The sequence below is a fragment of the Thamnophis sirtalis genome, unplaced genomic scaffold, assembly GCF_051295495.1.
Source record: "Thamnophis sirtalis isolate CommonGarterSnake01/CBP01778 unplaced genomic scaffold, rThaSir2_p1.2 scaffold_2, whole genome shotgun sequence".
Taxonomy (NCBI): domain Eukaryota; kingdom Metazoa; phylum Chordata; class Lepidosauria; order Squamata; family Natricidae; genus Thamnophis; species Thamnophis sirtalis.
Window position 1 is genome coordinate 104,981,931 of NW_028261382.1, and position 17,060 is coordinate 104,998,990.

Here is a 17,060-nt window from a genome sequence, read left to right on the forward strand (position 1 = left end):
TTAGTAGTTTTCTTTAGCATAATTACAGCTTCTCAGAAAAGAACATTACCAAATCCTTTGAAAGCTCTGATTAACGAGCAGTGAGACCTAATTAGCACATAGCAGCTTGCGGGTCTTTTTTTGTTTTTGTTTTTTTGTTTCTCCTTGAGATTAAGATGAAAAGGAAAGTCTTCCAAAAGATAATTCCTCCCTTCTGCTTTGGATTCTTGGATGACAATTTCAGCTGCCCTGAAACTTCCCAGTAAAGTTTAGGACGAGACAATGGAAAAGTAGACGCTGAATTCAAAGAAGAAATGTTCCTTATCCATTGCTTCCGTGATTATTCCCGGCCCATTTGCCAAGGGGAATGGTTGTGTAAGACACGTGCAGAACCCCCAGTAGGGAGGGAGAAGGCTGCGCTGGAATCTCTGGAGCCCATCCAGTCGTCTCCATCTGTGACGGCGTTCCAGCTGTGCCAAAAGCCACATCGTGTTTTGACAACCTGAGCTTAACAAAAGACAGGTGTTCCTCGGCCTTCAGTGTTCAATCCTGGTGGGGCTCCAAAAATCTGGAGTAAGGCAGCCCTCATTTAATGACCTTTCTCTTAGTGGCTGTTCAAAGTTACCATACAACACCCCCCCACCCCCCCGCAACACCCAAAAGATTATGAAGTTCCGATGGCTGCGCACCTTCCCATCCACATCCACCCTGTATTCACATGACCACATTTTGGGTGTTTGACAAACTGGCTTACCTTTAATGGCAGTTTGTTACACAGTCTTGTGACCGTGATGTGTGACTTTTTTTTTGCTGGTTTCCAGCCTTTGCTTCCAGTTTCCAGCAAAACCACCCATTAAGTACAGTGGATTTGCCTAACGACCACAGTGTTCACTTAACGGCTGTTGTTTTCATTTAACGGCTGCCTCAAAAATATCATAGAAATATGGTCCCATGGCTTACCTTTATGGCAGTTTGTTGTGTTGCCTAGTCTTGTGACTGTGATTTGTGATTTTGTTCTTTGCTGGTTTCCAGCTTTTGCTCCCAGTTTCCATCAGAACCACCATTAAGTACAATGGGTTTGCTTAACGATCACAGTGTTCACTTAACGGCCATTGCGTTCACTTAACTACTTAACTTAGCCTCAAAAATATCATTAAAAATATATATAAAAAAATAGTAACCTACTCAATGATTTCAATGACTTACAACTATAATTCCAGGTTCAAATTATAATTCCGTGTCATAAATCAAGAAATACTTGTGAATAAAGGCCAGTTCCGCTATAATACTGTTATTGATGAACATTCATCCATAGATTTTTGGTGGTTGCAGAATCATTTGGATTTAATGACCACATTTATCCAGATTAATCACCAAATTATCTTTTTTGAACAGGTCTTTATTTATTTCAGTGGTAGGCAGCATAGCAAGGTGTGGATTCTTTTCACCCCAAAATTTTATTCCAGTGGACCGAATGTCAGATTCTTACGTAGCTCTTCTTTGTTACATAGAACTGTCCTTTTTAAAAAATAAAATAAAAAAAATGGTATTTGTAGCATGTGGTTTTTCCAAAGTATAGTCAAGCCTTCTACGTGTAGTGAAACTTCATACATATCAGTTTGGTTAGATGTTCTATCTACCAAATTATAGGGAGTGAATTGGCCCACAAATCCATAATAGGTTTAAAATATCAGTATGAGACAGCCACTCCAAACCCAAGTTTTGACTCTATTTGGGTAGCATCACTCATCATAAATGAAGACCTGCTGTTCTCCCACTTCTCTTAATTTTGGTATACAGAATTGCTTAACAACAATTTGCTGAACCAATGGGACTTACTCCTAGACCCCAAACGTATGGATGGCCACGTGATCAAAATTGGAACACTTGGTAGCCCTCCCACATTTATGAACATGGCATATGAGCCGAGGTGGCGCAATGGTTAGGGTGCAGTACTGCAGGCCACTTCAGCTGACTGTTATCTGCAGTTCAGCGGTTCTAATCTCACCGGCTCAAGGTTGACTCAGCCTTCCATCCTTCCGAGGTGGGTGAAATGAGGACAAGGATTGTTGTTGGGGGCAATATGCTGACTCTGTAAAACCGCTTAGAGAGGGCTGAAAGCCCTATGAAGCAGTATATAAGTCGAACTGCTATGGCTTCTTCTCCCCTTATCGGTTCTGACCGAGGCTTCCCAAGAGCATGAAGCAAACTCCTTGTCCCCACAAAAAACCCTTTCATTTATTTATTATGAATTCTGCTCATTCAAATCCAGCAAAGTCTTTCAAGGGAGGATTTACAGTCACAGACCTTATGTGGCCTGGAGAGCTGACAGGCCGATATCTGCAAAATGTAGCAAGGAGCCTCTGAGAGTCACAAACCAATTAAGCGAACTAATTGTCTCCTGCAAACTCCCCTCCCCTTTCGCTCCTCTTTTATTTTCCCTGGGAGAGGCCATTCATCGTCCACCTGTGGCCTCACTCCCAAGTTGACCCATGTCCTTAGCTGTTCCCTTTGTCTGGCAACTCTGTGCATGCGCACACTGGGAACAGGCTCCAGCTGTTCGTCTGCCTCACTGATGTCTGATTCTGAAGGCAGCTGATAACTGGCATATGGCTCTGTCCCCCTCTCTGCCTCCGACGCAGAGCCCTCATCAGACCCTTCCCCAGACTCCAGGACTGGCCCACATTCCTCCCCAATCTCCTCACTGTCCAAATCTGCTGCCAGCTCCACTGACCACAGTGGGCCACAACAGGGCCAGGCTGGGTGGACTTGGTCACTAGGAGGAGGAAGACAGTAAAGATCAGCTGAGTGCAGCAGAGCCTGCACTGCGGTGTTGAGATGGCTAGCCTGAAGGTGCACTTCTTGGCAATGATGCTGGGGCTTAAGTAGAGACCGGGAAAAGGGGGGGGGGCAATGGCAGCTGATTGCTGAAGGTCCCAGGCCTCTACTTCAGCTGCCACTGTTACCGAGGAATGCCATTGTGCAGGGTAGCCACTGGATGTAGATGGGGGAGGAACTCCAGTGGAAGTAGTCCCTTACCTTACCAAGACTTGGAGCTGAGAAGAACCAAGTCAGGAGTGGTTTGGATTGAGGTAGTCCTCACTTAATGACCAGTGGGATTCTCTTAACAACAGCATTGGGGAACTTCTAAGGTTGCCATTGTTAAGTGATGTAGTCCTGGGCTTGTCCAGAGAGAAACTTCCTAACAGAACAATTAATCAACGGAAGAGCTTGTAGGTGCTCTATCACTGGAAGTTTAGAAGAAGAACCTGGACAGCCACTCATCTGAAATGGTATATAGGGTCTCCTGCTTGAGCAGGAGGTTGGGCTAGAAGACCTCGAAGGTCCCTTCCAACTCTGTCTGTCAGGCCTGCAGCCATGTTTTCTTTTGGATCTTTGGCCTGCCACACTTTTCTATTATTCTACTATGCATTTTCTATTGTGGGGAAATGGGAGGAGGGATTGTACATTTTCTATTGTGGGGAAATGGGAGGAGGGATTGTTATGCAGCCATAACAAAATTCTTTCCAGAAAGCCAACGTCATCCTTTGTATTTGCACCTCTGCACATGACCGGAACTGGATGGGTGGAAGCTGCCAGCATAGCAGTGGGAGATTGGACCGTGGGATGGACTTGTGGGTGTGGGGGCAGGATCTTGAACTTTCAACTAGGTGGGGAAAACCGGGAAGCTTTCAGATTCGGGTTTTCCCAGATGTGCCAACATGGCTCTCTTAATAAATTGGAACTTTGAGCAATACTTTGACTTGGACTCTAATTTACTTTTGGATGCTATTTGGAACCCTGACATTGTCATTCTATGTTCTATTTTCTAGTTCCAGCTTCTGTAAAAAAAGAGGATTTGTGCCTTCTGTAAGTTGTAACATCCAGAAGATTCTTGCCTTGTACAAATTAAGATGAGAAACGTAAACTAAACATGCTAATGTCATTCTTCTTTTTTTAAACGTCCTGCTTGTGTGTTGTGTATTACTAATTTGTTCATTTCGTTCTTTTTCTAGCCCAGCAGACCCGGTTATCCTAGTCCAAGATCAAGTGAAGGATTTTATCCCAGTCCACAGCACATGATACAGCCCAATCACTACCAGGTAAAAGAATATAACCCCTCTTCCATGGCTTTAATACTTCACAATCCTAATTGTTTGTAGGAAGAAAGAGTCATTTTATGTATATTGGTTTTTTTTTGGGTTTATTAATTAGGTTTATAGATATATGATTCATATGACTAAGGGAGAAGTCAACACGAGTGTGAACTATGAGTAATTGTGAAGTATTTTGAAGAGAATTAAAAAAATCACATTTAATTAATATTAAATTCAATTAATAGGATTTTTTTCCATTACGTGTTTTAAAATTTTGCTATTCTTTCACACTAAAAGTCATAATTTTGGCCAAAGCTCGTAGAGATCTCTGAGAGCTGAGCCAAGGCTACTGAGGGCAATTTATAATCCTAGGTCCTTTAAGAATCATTTGAGAATAATCAGAGAATTAAAAATGAAGCACTGAGAAGGGACGTGGAAGGAGCATGCATAGCCTTGTAAAAGGCAATCAAGAGGAATAGGATAGTTGTTACATGCAATCCTCAACTTATGACCACAAGTGGGACCAGAATTTCTCTTGCAAAGCAAGGCGATTATTAAAGGAGTCACGCATGATTTTTCAACCTTTTTTTTTGCCATGGCCGTTAAGCAAATTGCATCAGTTATTAAGTGAAACAGGGCAGTCGTTAAGGGAATCCACCTTCCCCCAAACACCTTGCTTGTCAGAAGCCAGCTGGGAAAGTCGCAAATGGTGATCACAGGACCCTGGGATTCCATTTAATGGCTAGAACACGCTAGTTGCCAAATGCTCAAATGATTGTGGGGATGCTGCGACAGTTATAAGTGTGAGAACCAGCCCTAAGTCCCTTTTCCTAGTTCTGTTGCAACTTTGAACAGTCGCTAAATGAATGGTGGTAAGTTGAGAACTCCCTGGACATCAGTAGAGGTCCAGACCTTTCCCCTTAAATCCAGGTGGAGGGACATGAAATAAGGGATTTAAATCCCCCTGTTTTATCCAGAGAATCTGCCATTCCACCTCTTTGATCAGACGCTAAGTTGCAAATGTCACACAGACTTGAAAGTGATAAAGATTGTGTCTCCTTGTGCACCTTTCAGAGACTTTTAGGGGAAAAAATCATTTTCCTTTTTTTAGGGGGCATTATCTGAGGATTTCTTACTATTGTTGCACACCAGCACGCAAGTCTTGTAACACGTTGAAAACGTGCCTGTACTTTTTAAAGCCAGCCTTTTGTTTAAAAACACTCTTGATTCCTATTAGAAGAACGTTCCCCAGCTAGTTGGAATTGGCTATTTAGTAGCTTCCTGTTCTACATTTGGAAAGTTTTCAGATTATATTCTGGGAGTTGGAAGTCCACAGGTCTTAAAGTTGCCAAGGTTGGACACTACCGACTTAGATCAATTAACATTAATCGATCTAAGTCAGTGGGTGTCCAACCTTGGCAACTTCAACTCGCAGAATTCCCCAGCAGGGCTGGCTGGTTGGCTGAGGAATTCTGGAAGTTGAAGTCCACAAGTCTTAAAGTTGCCAAAATTGGACACCCCTGATCTATGTGAACACCATGTGTGTTTTTGCACTCTGCAAATCTCCCAAAAACGGCCCGTTTTTTGCAAAAATGGCCCTGTCTCCCCCCCCCTCCCAAAGGATATGAATAGCCCTTAGGAGGCTTGTAGAGTGTTCCTGGGGGGTGGGGGCCAAAAACAAACAAAAAACGGACCATTTTCTCTTCATTTCTTCTCTCCCCAGCCCCCATGAGCTCTCTGAAAGCCTCCTAAAGGCTATGCATGGCCATTTTGGTGAAGGGGGCGGGGTTTGGGGAGGCAAAAAATGCTGTATTCAGTGTATAAGACGCACCCAGATTTTCAGCCTCTCTTTTGAGGGAAAAAGGTGCGTCTTATACTCTGAAAAAATATGGTATGTGGAAAGTTGCAGATGGGGTCTCAGTTGAAGTTGACTTGTGCCAACTTTACAAGTTGGTTGTGCCAACCTCTGTAGGGAGAATGCACCTATTTAGTCAACCTAAGGCACTTGATGGTTCTGAGGGGGCCTGGGGAAGTCCCCAAGATTTTGGTGAGCAGTTGTATTGAGACTTTGCCTCTTACAACATAGCGGCTGCCTTAGATACGACAGGGTGAAGTGACAGAGAAGACACCCCAAACTTCACTAAGACAAAGAACTAATCCAACTGAAGTTGAGTAAAAGTTCATGTTCAAGGCAGTGGTGGGTTCCGAATCCCGTCACAATCGGTAGGCTGTGCACGGGGCCAGGCGTCCTAGTTGGGCACGGGCGCTGGGCACACATGCGCAAGCCACCACCCTGCGATACCCAGCTGCTCGGCGGAGGTTGTGCAGGCGCTGTGTGCGCGTGCGCAGTTGGCCAGTCGCATTATAAACAGCTATGGAACGCAGGCGGGCCAAACGAGCCCCCGTATCGGTCCGGTGGCCGCTGCTCCTGGCTACTACCGGTACGGCAGTACTGGGCCATACCGCCCAGAACCCACCACTAGTTCAAGACTATCTCATAGGAACCCAGGTAGTTTTCACTAAGTAATTGCCCTGTTATTAACCATTTGAAGTTATGATATGCTGAAAAAATAGCCTTTACGACTTCAGGAGCTTCTTGTATGAAAAGGGAAACGTTTTTGAAGCAAAAAACAAGAAAGCCCAGTTGCCTTTTGGAAAAGGCACTTTTGGTACAACCATGGCCTGGATGACGGAGAAACTCCATAGACATCTTTACGACTGGCTCTCAAATTTGCTACTATTGTAGTATCTCCTCAGTAATTTGATTTCCATTCACAACTGGCTTTCAACAAGCAAACTCAATGAAAATGTCTCATTTAACAACTATAGTGATTCTCATAATGGCTGCTGGTCATTAAGTGATGTCATAAGTCTGGCACAATCACATTTCACTTAACGACCACATCTCTTGGCAACAGGAGTTGCCTTTCTCGGTTGTGGTTGTTGGGGGAGGACTACCTATAAGAAGAAGCAACCTATGAATATTTCACCACTCTTATTGCAACTACTTTTTTTTAAAAAAAAAAGTGACTCAAACCCTTTTAGGCTAGGATGGGCTAAAATAGCATTTGTTGATGATCTATGAATAATATTTGGGGTATCCGGTGGAAAAAGTCCCTAAGATCTTATCCGAGTTGGAAGCCAGCTGGTCTGTTTCTATGGAATTGACTGAGATTACTTCATGTGGGGTTATTTAGGATGAGTTTCAGCTTGTTCACATGAAGAGGGCTGGGTTTTCGATGACGCTAGGTTTGTGGAAGCTTCTAAGGCAGAGGAAGATGGATCACGCAATGGAAAATAGCTTTCTTTTATATTAAATGTTTTTTATATTTAGTTATTAAGTACCATGTTTCCCTGAAAATAAGACAGGTCTTCTTTTGACCCCCGAAATAAGCACTTGGCCTTATTTCCGGGGAGGTCTTATTATTTTTGAGGTGCAGGAGGCAGCGAGCGGGGTCACCTCATGGCTGCTGCTGTGTTGCAATATTTTGGGGGAGGGCTTATTTGCAGGGGAGGGATTATTTTAGTGCATGTGCGCAAAAGTCCAATTGGGCATATTATCCAGGTAGGTCTTATTTTCAGAGATTATTTACAAAAGTAAATAAAAGAACAAGGAAAGGGGAAAGAGACGTGAGGGAAGGTAGGGAAAAGAAAAGAAACAAGTCCCTTCCAATTCTGTTATTATTTTATATTATAAGTCTTAAACTTGCCAAGAATTATGGGAATTGACATCCACAAGTCTTAAACTTGCCAGGGTTGGGGAACCCTAGTCTACACTGGCTCATACTTTGGAGGGACTCACAAGTCCTGCTGTGGCCAGGAGGATCTTCTCAGAACTTCATCTATTGTTCTAATTACGATCTTTTGGGGAGCAAGAGGCTCTTTTTACTCATCTCCCATTTGGACTGTTGCAATATACCACATCCGGGAATATTCTTGAAAACCCCTGTGAAAACCATAGTAACCGTCTGAGAGGGACCTTGGAGTCCTTGGGTACGGTCAGTTAAACATTAGCCAGCAATGTGTGACAGCAGCCAAAAAAGCTAATACAATCCTTGTATAAACAATCCTTAGTAAAGCCACACCTGGAATACTGCATTCAGCTTTGGTCACCAAAAAAAGATGTGGTGACTTTGGAAAAAGTACAGAGAACAACTAAGGTGATTTAAGGCCTGGAGACTAAAACATATGAAGAACGGTTGAGTATGGCTAGTTTAGAGAAAAGGAGGACTAGGGGTAACATGATAGCAGTATTCCAGTATTTGAGGGGCTGCCACACCCCTGAACCAGGTTTATCAGTGGCGTTGTAGGCGCTGCCTTCTTGTTTTTTGCTTCTGTGCAAGCGCAGAAGCAATTTTTTTACTATTGCACATATGCACGGAGTGTGAAGTGCGTCCCTGAGTGAACAGGCAGTAACTGAAACTGGGACCCACTCCCTGGGTCAAATTATTTTCCAAAGAACTGGAAGGCAGGAGAGGAAACAATGGGTGGAAACTAATCAAGGACAGAAGCAACCTGGAATTAAGAAGAAACTTCCTAAAAGTGAGGACAATTAACTAGTGGAAGAGCTTGCCTCCAGAAGTTGTGGGTGCTTCATCACTGGAGGCTTTTAAGAAGAGACTGGACAGCCACGAATGGTATAGGTTCTCCTGCTTCAGCCGCGGCTTGGACTAAAAGACTTCCAAGGTTCCTTCCTGCTCTTCTGATTCTATTCTTAGAAGCTATAGCTAGTGTATGATACTACAGTTAGGGATTAGCACACCTCAAGATGTTGATTGTCCCCTTTAAAACCCTTTATTTCTCAGGACTTAGATAACTACAGAATTCTGGCTCCCAAGAGTTTCTGCCTTCCAATTAAATCAGGGAAGAAATGGGCTGCCTCCGGATTCCCTCTCTTGAGAATGCCATGGAAGATAAGCCTTCCTGATCTTTGTCCCCTTTCTCTGGAACAATATCCTCAGGGAAAATGGATACATCCCAACACATTTGGGGTTCAGGAAGCCAGGCTATTTTTTTTTGCTTTTTTAATCTTTGTCTATGTATGGTAGGATTGTAAGCCATTAGAGATGGTTGGAATTTGGAGTAGCAGCTAAGCTTAACCAAATAAATTAAAAATAAATCCAGTCATTTATTTCTTTCAGGAAATTAATGATGGGTTAACACCAGGCTAAATATTGGATGCATGATTAAATACCCAGGTAAAGGTGAAGGTTCCCCTTACACATATGTGCTGGTCGTTCCCGACTCTGGGCTGGTGGTGCTCATCTCGGTTTCAAAGCCAAAATTGTCTCCATGGTCATTTGGTTGGCAGGACTCAACACCAAAGGCACATGGAATGCTGTTCCCTTCTCACCAAAGGTGGTTCCTATTTTTCTAATTGCATTTTTTACATGCTTTCGATCTGCTAGGTTGGCAGAAGCTGAGACAAGTAACGGGAGCTCACTCCGTTACATGGCTCTAGGGATTCAAACCGCCAAACTGCCAACCTTTCTGATCGACAAGCTCGGTGTCTTATCCACTGAACCACCATGTCCATATGTCACATTTTGATTGCAAGCAACAATGCCCATTATGGCCCCACCATTATTCTTCCATATCTCTCCTGCCACTGCCTTTATTTATAAATTGCTACAGCATGGGAAGTTCTGATGTAAGACTTCATGGCGTCTTGAAGCATTTGTCTGTATCTTTTGGTAGGTTTCAGGCTATCCCGGTTCCCATGGAATTCCAACCCTGGCAGGTAGCATTTATCCAGGACAAGCCTCTCTTTTGGATCAGACAGATTCCTGGAACCATCGGTCTCAAGAAATATCCATGTGGCAACCCAACATGGAGGTAATTTTTCCACCCAGTTATTTCACAGACCATTTCCCCCCTCCCTCTTTTTGATGTGTCTCTGTGTTGATGCATATATTATATTCCTTGAATTATTACGGGGGAATTGAAGGGCCCCCTAGACTTCTCAGTTAATCTTTCTGATAAAGTTTAGAGTGGTCTGCTCATGGGTATTTCCTGTGAACTCACATGGACTGTCAAGTTAGCCCGTACCAAAGAGCTATTTGGGAATAATTTAACAGCCAAGGGACCAGCGTGCCCTCAGACATTGTGGGTGCATCATCACTGGTGGCTTTCAAGAAGAGACTGGATGGCCACTTGTCAGAAATGGTATGGGGTCTCCTGCTTGAGCAGGAGGGTGGACGAGAAGATCTCCAAGGTCCCTTCCAACTCTGTTATTCTATTAGACATCTACTCAGAATTTTGAGACAGTGTTGAGATTTCATGACTTCCAGGGCAAATGTGAATAAGTCATTACTGATATTTGTGGCCTCGTTTGGCAGGATATAGTTTTAGTTTATTGCTGTTTGGTAGATTATTCTAATCTAGATAGGAGGATTTTTTTACAGTTCTGCTAGAATTGGCATGGCTTACATCTTATGCAAAGATTCAAGACCAGTGAAGTTGCCCAACTCCTAAACATTTGATTGTCTGAATGCCTTTCTATTGGCACTCGTGATTGACACGTGTAGTTGACATTCAAAGACTGGATCACTCCACTGCGCTGAACCCAAAACATTTTGAAGTTAAAATGAGGTTGGCGGCAGTGAAATGGGTAGAATCATGTTGATGGCGAATACGGAATTAGTGTGATTGAACAGAAGCTAGAATTCACTAGAAACTTTACTGTAACAGTGATGTAAGTATACAAGTTGGCTGAGGGGGTCAACCACAGAGACAACACTTGGACAGGTGAGATTCATCACAAGTGTATCAGGCCTTTGTGTGGATTATGGAAGCAGGTGATGGATGGCTGATGGGGTAACCAGCAGCTTTGATTCCACCATGTAAGAGGCGATGATGAGACCTTTGTTTCACTATCCTGCCTCTTGAATTGTTTCTACATACTTTCTAATGTAGTTTGAAGCTTCAGTTGTTCTGGATATGTATTATTGACTTGGGGATCAGTGTATGACACTTTTGTCATAATGATTTCTTCAGTTAATGGACCATTCCTGGATGCTGTTGGTTATGCTTTGTATAAAGCATTGCAGAAATTGGGGTGAGGCTGTCAAGATTCCAAGTAATAGAACTACAGCAAGCAAAACTCGGGGGCAGGTAGATCCCTCAAGGAACAGCTTTATTGGAGATATTATATTGGCACAGATCGGGTAAAAACCGACTCTGAAGGTTCCCGCAGTTTCCACCTAATTAAAAGTAAAAGTTTTCCCTCAAACCCCAAACAATTAGTCACATGGTCCAATCAAAGCACTGTGTGGTTGCCTGGTGACATCACTCCTCCTTCCTCGGGCCAGGTGTGAGTACGTCCTTGGTTCCCAAGAGGAAGTATTTTATTTTGGCTCCAAAACTCCAGCTATCTCTAGTCCTCCCCTCCCTATCCCTCAACTCCAGTGCGGCAAAACTGAAGCTCCAAGATGGCTCCGGTCAGGTCAGCTTTAGGGTAGACCACTTCAAACAACATTGTCTCAAGCAGTTTGGTGTGGTTCAAGGGTGAAATCTACCAGTTCGGACCGGTTCACCCGAACCGTTAGTAAAAAATGCTACCTAATCTAAATCGCGTGGCACAGCAGATCTTGCCTCCCTCGCTGTTCTACTTACCTTTGCTAACTTGGAAGGTTTCAAAATGTTCCTTTTTTAGCGCTGCGCAGGCGCATCTCAGCTGCACATGCTTGCAAAGCGCACTTGGTAGCAGACTCACCGAGCCGGTAGCAGACTTCAGGGGATGACACCACTGATGTGGTTGTTCAGATCCTTCCTATTTGTCTGTCACTGTTGCTGCCGCCAAAGAAAATAAGTATCTCCATTTGTATTGTGTTTCCAGTAGGGTAGAACCCGATTCAGGCACCGATTAGCTTTTAAACATACTTCTTGGGGATGGAAAGTTTTAATCAGGTGGCTGTTGTTATTTCTTTTCTTGTGCTTTTTGCAAGTGTCAAAGTAGAAAGAAAAAAAGAAAACATAACCCTGCATTTCAGTTGGCTGACCCATTCACAGGTCTTAAAATATAATTAAAACCAGATAGAAAACTGCATTTTATTGTTTGCTTCCTCGAATGCCATTTTTAGCCGAGAGATACAATAAGGAAAATATTTGAAAGAAAACTATTACAGATGTTTCTCAAAGTGTGAGTAAAATAGACATCCATCTTAGCATCCAGTTTGTGTGCCTTTCTGGCGGGGGGGGGGGGTGTCTTCTTTTTTGCAGGGTAAAGACTCATGTGGAGCTTTGCGTGTGCAAACATACACACACACTCACACTCACAGAGGCAAGTGAGAGAGAAAGAGAAAAATTACTTCTTATATCTCTAAATTCAGACTCGCTCCTTGTTTTTCATAATTTGTCATAGCACATAAGAAACACGTATCACCACGAAGAGGCATTCCGGGATACTTACATGCATGCATGCTTCATACATGAATGATGATCAGGAGAAAGCATGGGAAACATTTGCTGATCATCCACGATTGCTGAGAGAGAAGAGTTGTTCATTAAAGTAGATAAATGTGTGTGTTGGTAGGAATTGTGTAGAGCAAACTTCACAACTTCGTGACCTTGAGATATATCAGTGTTGGAGCTCTCAATAATCAGTCATGCCGTCTGGCAATTTTGGAAACTTGTCAAAATATCAAGGGGTGCCAGCCCTGAGAATACCGGATCATAATGCCAGGCATTGACTTAATTGCTACTTGAGTCATCTGTGGTTTTCCTAATACAAAGACGTCCACTGTTAGGAGAAATCTCCAACCATTCTTCACCTTAAAAGCCTCTGTTTTTAACTTGTGCCTCTTTGTAAAGCATATTTTCTGTGTGATAAACCTTTCTCTGTTACCCAAACCTGCTTTTCAATCCTTGCATTAACTACTGAAGTGAGTACTGAATTAGGTTAGATAGGTTTTGGTTTTGTGGTGGAGTTTGGTTGTAATCTGTATGTCTAGTCTAACGAAGAGATTGAGGAGGGGGTTTCATGATTGTAGTTTCCCAATATTTGAAAGACTTACAGAGAAAGAGGGCAGGTCAACCAGTGGTGGGTTCCTACCGGTTTGGACTGGTTTGGCCAAACCGGTACTAGTTTGGTGGCCTGGGTCACTGGAACTGGCAGCGACCCAGGCCTGCCACGCCCCCGAATTGGTTTTCATACGGCAGCACCATCTTGTTTTTCGATTCTGCGCATGTGCAGAACAACTTGAGCCGAGGTAGCGCAGTGGTTAAATGCAGCACTGCAGGCCACTTCAGCTGACTGTAGTTCTGCAGTTCGGCTGTTCAAATCTCACCGGCTCAGGGTTGACTCAGCCTTCCATCCTTCCGAGGTGGGTAAAATGAGGACCCGGATTGTTGTTGGGGGCGATATGCTGACTCTGTAAACCGCTTAGAGAGGGCTGAAAGCCCTCTGAAGCGGTATATAAGTCTAACTGCTATTGCTAACTGCTAACTTTCATTGCACAAATTTATTTTTTCCTCATTTTTTAATGTTTTCCGCGTGCGAAAGCCTATTTATGTGTAAATGCACATGCATGTGTAGCGCACGTCTGGCATGGGCGTGCACAATTTTTGCGCGTGCACGAAACGGTAGCAACGCCGGCAGCAACCCACCCTGGGGTCAACCTATTCTCCAAAGCACCAGAGGGCAGGACAGGAAACATTGGATGGAAACTAATCAAAGAGAGAAGCAACCTGGAATTAAGGAGAAACTTCCTAACAGTGGGGACCAGCAGAAGAGTTTGCCACCAGAAGTTGTGGGTGATCCATCACTGGAGGTTTTTATGAAGAGACTGGACAGCCACTGATTTGGAATAGCATAGAGCAGGGGTGTCAAACTCGCGACGACATGTTGTCACATGATGTATCGCAACTTCTCCCCCCTTTGTTAAAACGGGGGTGGGCATAACCAGTGCATAACACATATGGCCGGTGGGTTGCAAGTTTGACCCCCCTGGTATCAAGTTTCTTCCTTGAGCAAAGAGTTGGACTAGAAGACCTCCAAGGTCTCCTCCAACTCTTATTCTAGATTCTCTTATAGTCAAAGCTAAAATGTATTAGACCATTAGTACTCAGTGGTGGGTTCCAGATTCCATTGCAACCGGTATGGTGCAATGGGTCCCAGCGTCCTCCACATGAACGTGTGCAGTGCGCGCATGCGTCCTTACCTCCTGCAATGCTCCAGCTTCTCGGCGGAGCATTGTGCAGGCGTTGTACGCTACATGCATGTAAGCCCCGAAGAGCTCAAATACAGGTAAAGACAGCAGGCGGGTGGGCCCTCCAGAGCACCGTATCAGAATGGTATCTGGTGTTCCCAGCAGGCACCAGTAGACCCGTACCGGCACGTACCGGTCGTAACCCACCACTATTAGTACTGTATTGCTTTCTGTCGTTTTTCCTTTACCCCAGAAAACCAGGATACAGCAAATTCTCACTTGAAAAAGAAAAGCAGGGTCTCTATTGATGACAGTCACATTAAAATAAAAATGATTGACAGTTAACATTTCAGCTTGTCTCTTTTCTGCTCACCCGCCCTGCTTTGTAGGATACTGGCAGTTTGGATATGCGCGGGATGGGACAGGTCCTACCAGCACATCTAATGGAAGAGAGATTGATACGACAGCAACAAGAAATGGAGGAAGACCAAAGATGGTTGGAAAAGGAGGAGAGATTTCTGGTAATGGAATTATTATTTTTTTGGTTTCCTTGTTGCAATTATGACAAGCTCTTTGCCTCTCAATGCAGATTTATGCTCTTTTCCAAAGTATAAGTGAGTCACGTTTCTCTTTCTTTATATCTGATAATAATCATAAGAAAACAGGGTTCCCGTTTCCATTAATCGCTGGCTAACTTTCCCACAAGCACACCCTTTTAAGTATTCCCTTCAGATATTTGTTTTTCTTCCATGTATTTTTCCCATTTCTGAACTGTCCATTTCCCTCCAAGAGGGGTGGTTACTATTAGAAATCCCACCTCTATCTTTGTTGATCATGTGGCTGATGGTGAGACGGCTATAACTTTAAGGATGGGTCGTAAGGCACTTTGAGCAGTGCTGTCACAACTTCAGATCGTCGTTTAAAATGGTTGTAAGTTGAGGAGTAGTAATAGCATTTTATGTACTGCTTCACAATGCTTTACAGCACACTCTGAGCGGTTACAACATCGGCATATTGCCCCAGAAAATCTGGGTCCTCATTTTACCCATTTCGGAAGGATGTGTGTGTGTGTGTGTGTGTGTATCTTTGTGTGTATAAATGGCTCTCTGTGTGTGTATGTGTTTGTGTGTGTGTAAATGGCCTTCCCTCCCTCCCTCCTGTGGTGATAAGACACCCCTCATTGTGTGTGTTTTGTTACGATACAGCCTGTTGTGCCTTCAAATGGTTTCTACTGTACTGCCGTAAAATGGCTTCTACTGTACAGCACAGTGGAATTGCCATGGTAACGGCTTCACCGTACTCCACAAGGGGCCTCCCTCTGGTAAAGGGCAAGAAGATGCCATCTTTAAGTCAAGAGGCTTATTTTGTGGCTTCCTCCAAACATGGTCGCGCTTAGAGCTTGGGTGTCTCAAATGTCTTGTTGGGTTGAGTGTCAGGCTGGGATTAGCATTATCCAAACCAACAAATTCTCCATAGATTGAATAATAAATACATCTGCAACATTATGATTTTCTTTCTTTTTTTTAAATTAAATTGTAAGTTATACTGTAAAATTTCAGCTGTGATCTCTTTATCTCCCCCTGTAGCTAATGCCTCAGAATAATTAATCTTTTCCCAAGTAAAGCTTTGCTATCTAGTCTATGAAACAGCTGGACATGCAGATTTTGTTTTTCATGAAGTCTCTGCTTGCCCACTTCCTTAAAGGCTACCAAATAAGGAAAAAACAACGTTGTTCCCAAGGGGGAAAATAAGCAGCTGCAACTATTCTGGATGAAATTATTCAGAGCTATCTATTGACTGTCTCTTCCCTTTTTGATGAAAATGGAACAGGCTTCCCACTCTCAACTGGTCTGTGAGCTTTTGACATAACTGCTCTATTTTAAAAAAATTGCTCTAAAAGGGAAATAAAGAGAATTGTTTGTTCAGTACTTAATGTACATGTACGTACACACACACACACACACACACAATTTTTATAGCCAGAAAGTTCATTCCAGATGTTCCAATCTGCTTTTGTGCCATTGGGGTACAAACTGTGCAAAAATAGACCCAGATTGTTGGGGGCAAGAGGCTGACTCTGTAAACTGCTTAGAGAGGGCTCTGAAGTACTGTGAAATAGTATATAAGTCTTAAGTGCTATTGCTATTGTGCAGCCAGGGCTCTCAGCACACTGGGCTATGCTGTTTGGAAGATATTTTTTCCCCCCAAGGGGAGAAAAAAACCCGTTAATATCAGTGGCGCTTCAAGCAAAGTCATTTGGGGCTCGTGCTACCTCATCGGGTTGGTTTCTGGCCAATGCTGGGGTTGACTTCCCTCTTAAAACTGTAGAAGCAAGAAATGTTTCCCAGCAGCAGCCAAAACCAGAAAGGAACATTTTCAAAGCCTAAAGATGCTTCACGTATTTCCTTAAACCTTAATTTCCATTCTCTCCTTATGGAGAGGAGGGGGAGGCATTGACTTCAGTCAGCACATCAATAAAAATATTGCGTTTGGTTCAGGCCTCAAAGGAAGTTAGAGACAATTTGGGGCAGGGTGTATTTTCTCCTATGGGTTGCCTGCTTTTTTAAAAACCTGCCACAGATCAATCTTCATTGGAATATATCTTATTGCCAAAATATTTATTTTTTATTTTTTATTATATAAAATACAAAGAAGAGAAGAAAAAGATAGGAAATTAAGGGAAGGGAAGGGAGAGAGGAAAAGGGGGCGTGAGATACAAGGGGAAAGAGAAAAAAGAAAGAAAAAGTGGGCATGGACTTCCAACTCTCTTTAGCACAGTACAAGATAAATACACTCCAACCTCCTTGCTTTTACACATTAGTATATTAGTAGCCAT

At 43.3% G+C, this 17,060-nt stretch overlaps 1 protein-coding gene across 9 annotated transcripts in view; it reads left to right on the top strand.

Annotated features, from left to right (window-relative positions):
- PTK2 (protein tyrosine kinase 2) overlaps window positions 1-17,060 on the top strand; it is a 175,890-nt gene that overhangs the window by 125,894 nt on the left and 32,936 nt on the right. For all 9 annotated transcript variants that reach the window (XM_087706643.1, XM_087706641.1, XM_087706644.1 and 6 more), the window contains 3 exons: window positions 3,996-4,082; window positions 9,774-9,911; window positions 14,614-14,745. In XM_087706643.1, the coding sequence (XP_087562769.1) occupies window positions 3,996-4,082; window positions 9,774-9,911; window positions 14,614-14,745 (357 nt within the window). The remainder of the gene's footprint in view (window positions 1-3,995; window positions 4,083-9,773; window positions 9,912-14,613; window positions 14,746-17,060) is intronic.